Source organism: Pinus tabuliformis, chromosome 8, assembly GCF_031772625.1.
Source record: "Pinus tabuliformis cultivar Carrire ecotype Pingquan chromosome 8, CPIR1, whole genome shotgun sequence".
NCBI lineage: Eukaryota > Viridiplantae > Streptophyta > Pinopsida > Pinales > Pinaceae > Pinus > Pinus tabuliformis.
In genome coordinates, this window is record NC_142294.1 from 1564531473 (window position 1) to 1564541401 (window position 9929).

At 36.4% G+C, this 9929-nt stretch overlaps 1 protein-coding gene across 1 annotated transcript; it reads right to left on the reverse strand.

Moving 5' to 3' along the window:
* Positions 1-6739: 6739 nt before the first annotated feature.
* On the reverse strand, positions 6740-7654 carry LOC149241972 (18.1 kDa class I heat shock protein-like). Its single transcript, XM_089367611.1, has 2 exons — positions 7250-7654; positions 6740-7154 (listed from the first exon to the last, which is right to left on the reverse strand). Exons 1-2 carry the CDS (start codon positions 7482-7484, stop codon positions 6868-6870), a joined length of 522 nt encoding a protein of 173 aa, XP_089223737.1. The 5' UTR covers positions 7485-7654; the 3' UTR covers positions 6740-6867.
* Positions 7655-9929: the final 2275 nt, after the last annotated feature.

The window sequence follows — 9929 nt, forward strand, 5'->3', positions numbered from 1 at the left end:
AGCTAAAGGAGAAGTGGAAAAGAAACTGAAGGAAATAAATCAAATCCTTATCACAGAAGGCTACATAGAGGAAAGGAAAGAGATAGCAGAGTCACTTCAGCATGAATGGGAAAACAGATGTCTACAAGAGGAAATATTCTGGAGACAGAAATCCAGAGTCCAATGGATTAAGGAAGGGGAGCAAAACACCAAATTCTTTCACAGATCCACCATAGCTCATAGAAACAACAACAAAATTGTGAAACTTACAGATCATCATGGTGTAGAAAGAAACACTCATGAAGAGATGGAAGAGGTTCTAGTTCAGCATTTTCAAAGAATTGTTGAGAAAACTACAACAGATAGATCATAGTTTACTGAAAAATTTACATAGTACATTCCTAAGCTGGTTTCCAGAGAAGACAATTACAATCGCAACAGACCAGTGACAGAGGAAGAGCTTGAGGAAGTCATCACAGAGATGCACAATGGGAAAGCTCTAGGCCGGATGGCTTCAATGTGGACTTTTTCAAGACATGCTAGAGGATTGTAAAGCATGATATTCTGGAGGTAGTAGAAGACTCACACAAATCTAAAAAAGTCTTGAGGGCGCTCAATGAATCTTTCATAGCCTTAATCCCCAAACAGGAAAAGGCCACCTCTCCGGACAGATTTAGACCTATAGCATTATGCAATGTGGTGTACAAAATAATATCCAAAGTAATTGCCAACAGACTCAAACCTCTCCTCCCCACCCTGGTGTCTGAGGAGCAAACGGGCTATGTGGAAGGGAGACAAATTCTGGATAACATAATTCAAGCGCATGAAGTGGTTCATTCACTCATCACCAATAAGCAGGCAGGGATGATAATTCAGCTGGACATAGCGAAAGCCTATGATAAACTTAGCTGGACGTACATAAGAGTAGTACTAAAAGCATATGGCTTTGACTATAATTGGATTAAGTGGGTCATGGCTCTTGTTACCACTGCTAGCTGTTCAATTCTTCTCAATGGCTCTCCCTCAAAAACCTTCAAGCCTACAAGAGGTCTCAGGCAAGGTGATCCTCTTTCCCCTTTCCTTTTCATCTTAATGATGGAAGGGTTAGGTAGAGCAATCATAATTGCTAAGGAGGAAGGAAGAATTCAAGGTCTGAGACTCACTCGAGGAGGGGACACGGTGACACATCAAAAATTTGTGGATGACACTATGCTTCAAGGCACACCTATAGTCAAGAAAACCAAAGCATTCAAGCTAATTCTACATGACTTTGCTATGGTAGCAAGTACTAAGGTAAGTCTTACTAAATCAAAGATTTTCTTTTTCAATATTGATATTTCGATTCAAATAAATCTTTCCAGAATTTTGGGCTTTCAAAGAGATTCATTTCCCTCAAAGTATTTGGGTGTTCCCCTCACTAATAAACCGTTGCACAAGGACATCTGGGAGCCTGTTTTAAATAAATTAAAAGACAAAATCAGCAGGTGGACAAACAAAGCCCTAAATCTAGTAGGAAGGTTGATTCTCACTAAGGCTATCCTCCAAACCATCCCTATTTATATGCAATCAGCCATTCTGACACCAACTGGCGTCAGTATTCAAATAAGAAACATTCAAAGAGACTTTCTCTGGGGGAAAGGCGAAGAAAAGAAGAAATGGGCCCTGGTGGCATGGGAAAGGGTATGTAAACCTAAATCCCATGGAGGTCTGGGACTACATAACCCAGGAATTCTAAACAGAGTTCTGGGGGCTAAAGTTTGGTTGAGATGACTAAAGGAAATACAATCCCCCTGGGCAAAAATATGGAAGCAAAGTATGCAATGAATTGGCAAGACACGAACCTCATAAGAATGACAGGACAAGTAAAACGTTCTCAAGTTTGGAACAGGGCCTGGGAGAACAGAGCCCTAGTTCAAAAACATAGTTTCTGGGAGATCAGAAGCAGAAATTTGGCTTGGTTCTGGGAGGACAATTGACAGCAGGAGGGCAATCTTAGTAATGAGGATTTAGCTAGCATCCAAACAGATACCATCAACAAAGGATTAAGGAGGGTTAGTGACTTTTGAGATCAATCAAGGAACAATGGAAAATGGAGAATTTGGAAACTTCCAGTTTACAATGAGATGAGCATGCTGAATACTCAAGCTATAGCTCTCAAAGGTCTTTTCGAAAAAAAGGCAAATCTTAATCTCAACCTTGGGTGATCAATTAAGATGGGGAAAGAAAAAGGCAGGTCTCTTCACCCTTAAAGAGACCAAAAGAATAGCCACAAGGCTTAACCTTCCAAGCACTGACAAGACTTGGAAAGAACTTTGGGATAACCCTCATTGGATGAAGGTCAAACTGTTCAAGTGGTTGGTTCATCAAGGCAAGATTCTGACATGGGAGAATCTAAGAAAAAGAGGATTTGTTGGCCCCTCAAGATGTCACCTGTGTGGACAACAGGAAGAAACCACAAATCATCTCCTCAATAAATGCTCCGACATTGCCACACTATGGAACTGGGTTGGAGATGTCTTCAAGCAAACAGACAGGAATGAAGATGACATCATTGCTATGCTGAAAAACTGGTGGATTTTTTTTTCAAATAATGATACAATAAACTTAGCCTCGGTGTTGACTCCAGGGTTCTTAATCTGGAATGTATGGAAGGACCGCAACAACAAGATTTTCAAAGACAAAATGGTCCCGATGAGCAGCATCCTAAAGCTAATCCTCGAGCAACTCAAGGAGACTGTCCACACCCTGGAGGGTGTTTCTATTGAAAAACCCATAGGACAGAGAGGCCAGAATCCTGAAAAAGTTGGAGCTTAAGGTTCATCTTTCCCAGTGTCCTCCGCAGATCAACAAGAATACTTCAAAAGGTAAGGATTTCTGGCAACCCCCTTCTCAAGGTTTTTTAAAATTTAACATAGATGGAGCCTCAAAAGGAAATCCTAAAAAAGCAGGTTATGGAGGGGTCATGAGAGATGAGGAGGGGAACATACAGGTCATTTTCTACAGTTATCTAGGGAAGGCAACCAACAATATGGCTAAGCTCATGGCGATGGATCTATGCTTGGAAATATTGCTCAAACACAACATTCATAACGTCAAGCGGATAAGTGTAGGAGTAGCACCAGAGAAAATCTCAGGTCATTGGCGGCTTAAGCAAGTCTACCAAAGAATTCAATCACACCTAAGAATTCTAAGAACTCTTAGGTTTGGGCATGTTCGCAGGGAAGCCAACAAAGTGGCCGGGATTGGCTTGCCAATGAGGAGGTTAGAAGCAAGTTTACCGACTTGTGTTGCTGGTGGGAGGAGGTAACGGATGACAGAATGAGAGATGAATGCTCAGCACGGGCCCTCAGCGACAGACAACAATATCAGAATAAGCAACGAAACAATATTTCACTTTATGTCAATGAAGCTTAAGTATTTCTCAGAGGCTGAGCAATGTAAGTTCTCTCAGGAATCCTGGACAAAGACAGTCATCGGGCTAGAGGATTTCTACTCAAAAGAAAAAAACTATGACGAAATGGGCTACCGTGAAGAAGGACATTCCATGCACGAGGTGACCCTTCTGGGCATGTCGTCCTCGCGTAACACATTGGAGGACAGAGGATCTGGGAACCGGAATCAAAAACTGCTCGAGAGAAACCACCCACATTGGGCGCCCCTTGACCCGGAAGTGGTTTTCCTAGATGGTAAGTGATGCCACTTAGCAAGCAACACGTGGTGGGGGAAGAAGAGAGAATACTGCCCTCATCGCGCAATATTCCTCATGCTTATCAGTGAAGAGATGTTGATGGTGGCCATCAGATCTAGAGGGGGGAGATCAACGGTCACAGCTTGTCGTGCAAGTTTGTGGGTCCGGAAGGTCAAAACCGCTTATGGTTTACCACCTTCATCAGGCGCCCTCAAAACAAAAGATGGTTTACATGGAAAGCCAACGATGCCACTCAGTGAGCAGCGCGTGGCCAGGGACAGGAAAGGAATACCACCCTCATCGCGCAGTATCTATCGTGTTTTTAAGCTGCGCGATATGGACACTAACCGAAGGATCAGAGGGAGAAGATCGACAGCCAGCATTGGTCGAGCAATTTCGGTGTTTTTCCGCGGGCTACTGCTTCGGGCGTTTTGGTTTTAGTCCGTCAAATCAAAAGGAGACAGATCAACGGTGGGTCCATGTGCATGCTTAAGATTCTAAGGTTGCCTTGGCCTTGGTTTTAGTTTGCCTTTAGGCAGGTTTTTCCAGGCACGTTGTGTATTTATCCCTCTTCCTTTGTGGGGGTTTGCGCCTCTTCGCGCTTGTTGTAACCTTTGTAATTTATTTTATTTTCTAAGCCAATAGAAGGACCGTCTCTTGCTTAAGCAAAAAAAAGTGATTTATGCATTTGCCCGCGAAGCTTTGGATTGACGGTGAATAGGTGCACTGTTAAGACACTCTTTGTGATAGGTCACTGGTTCAAATCCCCCGTAGGTACTTACCTACCAAAAAAAAATGCAGTTGTCTATAATGCGACTTTTTGAAAGCCTTTCCGGCGGGTTTTTCCGGTCGAAATCCGGCAGGAATTTATTGGAATCGCAAGTTTGATAGCTAGTTTCTGCACAATGAAAGCGTCCCAGGGGTTTTTCAGGGTGCTGAATCCAAATATGCAGTTAAAAAACCATTTTAACTGCAACAAATCAAGATTCAACCTCAATTTCTTCCGCCGGATTCCGTCACCGAAATCTCCAAAAAGTCGCATTATAGACAACTCCAAAAAAATAATGATCTATGCATTCAATATTAACAATGGCATATAATACGTGACCATGAATGACTAGGGAACAATGGAATTGTACAATACGAAGGATCGCTAAGAGTACCATGAGAGAATTATGTCATCAATTGTCGCAAGATGTTCTTAGACTCACTTCCAGATTCCTCTTTAGCACCTATCCTCTCAGCAAGAGGTCGAAGTGTTTGTCCGCAGCCAAATTATGCAATAAAAGCATCGTTAAAAGTACCATCGTTAAAAGTACCATGGGAAAATTATGTTATAATGTTCTCCTCTTTTTATCATTTTCACTTCAGTTTAATAATTCATACCAAATAATTTCATACAAGACCATAAATTTAAATTTAAAATATTTATATAAATTACGAAGAACAATATATAAAATGGCATAATCTAATTTATGTAACAATTCCAATTAAAACGTAATTTCCCTGTTATTTAAATTACATTTTTATTAAACAATCTAAATATAAGATTTTAAAAGTTTTTGCTCAATTTTAATTTAATCAAAAGATATCCTGAAAATCATTTATGAAATAAACCTATAAAAATAATAAAAAAAACAGATCTAATCTTTGAATTTTTATAAAAAATATATTTATATAAAATAAAAAATATATAAAAATAATACTCACGAACAAATATAATCAACAAATGGGAAAACTTATCCCAAAAACTAATTTGTCACCTTAACAACCATTACTAATTAATTCACTGACTATTTTCAATAAAAGCACCATTTTCGTTATTTATAAAAACAATTACTAATTAATTTACTGACTATTTTTAATAAAAACACCATTTTCGTTATTGATAAAAATCTAAATTTCCTAATTATTTTCAATAAAAATACCACAAGACTAAAATGCTATATATAAAAAAAATATATTTTCACTCCCATACTTTTAAATTTTAGCACTTAATTTAAAAATAAGATTATATAGCTAGTTTTCCTACCACCTTAGTTTAATAAAATATTTTAATGTCATGATGTGTATGATGTGTTGTATGTACTCCAAACTATAATAAAATTGTAAAATGAGTTATATGAATATTTGTTCAACCTTTTTTATTAATTTTTTTAATATAATTAAACATTTTTTAAGTAGATAAATGTTATATATATAATTGACATTGAAGAAAATGATCACAAGTTTTTTTTAACCACATGGTGAATGTGTAACTCAAAATCACAAGTTAATAATTATTTATTTAATATTAAATGACACAATTTTTTTATATGAAACAATTTTTTTATATAATGCTCATATTATAGTACACATGTCTCGTCATGAGAATATAAATTGATATAATTAGATGTACAAATTCATATTTTTGAAATTAAGAAACAAAACCCATAAAAATTCTCTATTCAATATTTTATACCAATAATTATTACACAATAAAAAGGTAGTCATTCCCTAAATAAATAAAAATAAATTTTATTAAAAAATAAATTTAATTTCATAATATTAAATTTTAAATTTTTTAAACCAAAATAAATTAATAATAAAAAGTCAATGAACAACTAAATAAGGTTATGTCTTGTAGCTTTTAAAAACTACAACTATAATAAAAATAAACTCTTAAAAACAAATATATTTTATATATATATATAATATTTATTTCATATATAAATATATATAAGACACATAATATAAATTTGGACCTAGCTGCTAACCCAGCAAAAGAGATATATAAAACTGACTCTCAAAACGGATGCAATTTGAAAATGATCAATAATGACCAGGTCAATCTGTTTTCAAATATGAGCTTAAACGATCCCTGTGACTTTTTTTGTAAATATTACATTAAAATACACCGTATGATTCGTATGTGGTTAAATATTAAATGAAAAAAAAAGTCTCCCAGATTTACATAAAAATACCCAGTGAAACATAGGTTTGTTTTTAAATATTATATAAAAAAGTTCCTGAGAATGAATAGCGTTAAGAATCCCCAAAATGTTGACAGAGAAATGTTGGGAAAGGATCATGTAAGACTAAAAAGAGAACAAAAGGAGGTGTTCTATTAATCACAGCCAAAGAGTACACTCAATAATGACAATTATTTTTTCGCATCTGTACTTGAGAAAGCCCCAAATCACAAATTACAACAGCTCCCTTTACATGTCACTTGCAGAAATCTCAATAGGTTTGGCATCGCCATTAGAGACAACTGCCGCTTTAATCTTCGGAGCATTCACAGTCAAAACACCGTTTTCCAATTTTGCAGAGATGCCATCCGCATTCACATTATCTGGCAGCCGGAATTGCCTCATGAATCGTCCACTCGACCGTTCCACACGGTGCCACTGGTCCGTCTCCTGCACATCTTCTTTGTGCCTTTCTCCGCTTATTCTCAGACTGCCATTGTCGAGCAATTCAATCTTCAATTCTTCCTTCTTCAGCCCTGCACACATAAATGCAACGAGGCCGCGGGTTATTTAACTAACAGACCGCAAATCGCTATGCGGCGCTATTAAAGGAAATAAAAGGGCAACTTACCGGGCAAATCCGCTGTGAAAACATGAGCTTCGGGCGTTTCCTTCCAGTCCAGCTTCGTGTTGGCAACAGCCTGCGCGTCCCGAGAGAAGGAAAAGGCCGGGGAGTCCAACGCGCTGCCGTAGTCGAAGACGTCCCAGATTCGAGAAACAGGTACCCTCGGATCGAACAGGCTGCGGTCCCATGGATCCCACAGGCTTCCAGCCCTCGATCGACCAAAAAATGGAGTCAAGGCCATTCTTTAAAGCTTTTTCTTACCGTAAAGTGACAAATCGATCAAATTCACAGAATTACAGTGCAGAATAGAAAATCAAGCAAGGTACCGAACGCCGAAATAGCACAAAGTAGAGGGAAATCACCAATTCGATTACCAAACGCAAAGAGATGGAAATTTAAAGGATTGCGATGATGGTTCCAGAGACGCACAGCAACAAGTTTCCAGAACGGCCTCTTCTGGGATCTTGATACAGAAAGAGAGTGGGTTACGACGATGGCTCCAGAAACGCCCGGCAGCAGTGGAAGTTTCCAGAACGTCCGCTTATAGAATCTTGGATACAACGAGGTTAATTTAACGACTTCCTGGAATGGTCAGCGATGATGATGCCAAAAAAATGGATGTTTGGTGAGCGATGATGATGCCACAAAAATGGATGTTTCCTGAATACGCATGATTTTTCTTTTTTAATTATTATTTATAACAAATAAAATTCCTTTGTTTTTATTTGGAAAATGATTTTTTTAATTTTAGAGGGTTGGAATTTGGATTTTTTTTAATTTTGTTTACTCGTTATATACAAAAATTTGACATATAAATTTTTTAAAATTTTTGGGTTCTTATGCTTCCACAAAAAATGTTACGTTTAAATTTTGTTCTTATAATATATAATCCTTCACTAATAAAAGTTTGATTAAAAAAATTGTGCCTCAGAGCCGGTGAAAAAAAATGACTATGTCATGTAAATGATTTATTAAATCTTGAATCTTGGTTTGAATTTTATAGAACACTAACAATAAAATCTTAGGAACCTGAAATCAAATGTCCTCGACCTAGACATGCCATAGCATTTGTACATATGAGATAAGGAGATCTTATGGGACATATAAGATGACCAACATAGTAAAACTATTGAATGTTATCAATAAAAACTCAAAAATAGGTTCATTAATATGGTTTATGTTAAGATTTACACAATCTAATAAATATTACTTGATTTAAAAATAAAATATACATTTCACCCTATATATTTTAGCATTGCTTTGGATCCTAGGATATACACTAATATTAACAAGATTGAATGCGTATCTGAACCTTGTAAAAATTAAAAGACTAAACTTATAATAAATGGACATTGTGGATCTCATAACATCGTATTATACGATTATGTTATGATAACGTCACAAAAATTTCCATCTCTATACACCTCATAGAGATAGTCTCATAACACTAACTCACACCAAAAATTCCATGATAGAAACACATTACTCACATCAAAAATTCATAAATTCCAAGCTAGAAACACATTACTCACACCAAAATATTTGTCAATTCCAAGCTAGCCAAAAAGACTATTAACACTAACTCACACCAAAAACTTGTCAATTCCATGATAGAAACACATTACTCACATCAAAAATTCATCAATTCTGAGCTAGAAACACATTACTAACACCAAATATTTGTCAATTCCAAGCTAGACAAAAAGACTTATTACATTGATGATTTTATCCCCTTGAAAGGAATAGGTCCAGAAATAACCATTGTTCTTAACATTTCTAAAACAGAAAGTCTCTTATACATAATTCACACCAAAAACATGTCAATTCTAAGCTAGAAGAAGAGACTTATTGAGTTGATATTTTACCCCCTTATGGAATAAGTCTAGAACTAACAATTATTATAAACAATTCTAAAACAAAAATAGTCTCTAACACATAACTCACACCAAAAACTTGTTAATTCCAAGCTAAAAACACATTACTCACACCAAAACTTGTTAATTCTGAGCTAAAAACACATTACTTGCACCAAAAACTTGTTAATTTCAAGCTAGAAGAGAGACTTGTTATATTAATATTTTGTCTTCATAAATAGCAACTATTATGAACAATTCTAAAACAGAAATAGTCTCTAACACATAACTCACACAACAATCTTGTTAATTCCATGATAGAAGCACACTACTCACACAAAATACATGTCAATTTCAATCTAGAAGAACAAATTTCTTGCATTGAGATTTTACCTATTTGGAACGAATAAGTCTGCCCTTTAACTCAAAAGTTTAGATAGCCAAATTATTGAAGGTTGTCTCTTTCCTTGTTAAGGAGTAGGCCTTCAATAATATATGTGTGAGATACATGAAGGCTATCCATTTCCTTCCTAAGCAACAAACCTTCAATGATACTTATATTTCTGAAGGAAGGTTATCCCTTTCCTTTCTAAGAAAGAGGCTGTTGGGTCCCTATAATACTAGTGATTACCCCATTACTATTGTAGTTATACCCCTATTTATGTTGTTGTGCCCCTATTACCCCCATATTGTAACTATTATGCCACATAGAAGCCCATCATTGTTACTGTTGTGCCCTACAATATTATTGTTATGTAGGCTTTGATTGTATTGGGACCACTTAGACTCCTATATATAGAAAGGAGGTATTTTCATTTGTATCATCCAAGAAT

What these genes read in the sequence shown, in the direction of transcription:
- LOC149241972 (XM_089367611.1), bottom strand. Translation starts at nt 7,484, where the DNA reads ATGGCCTTGACTCCATTTTTTGGTCGATCGAGGGCTGGAAGCCTGTGG. An exon ending in TTTCACAGCGGATTTGCCCG is followed by an intron (nt 7,155 to 7,249) that starts GTAAGTTGCCCT and finishes TTATGTGTGCAG; the next exon opens with GGCTGAAGAAGGAAGAATTG.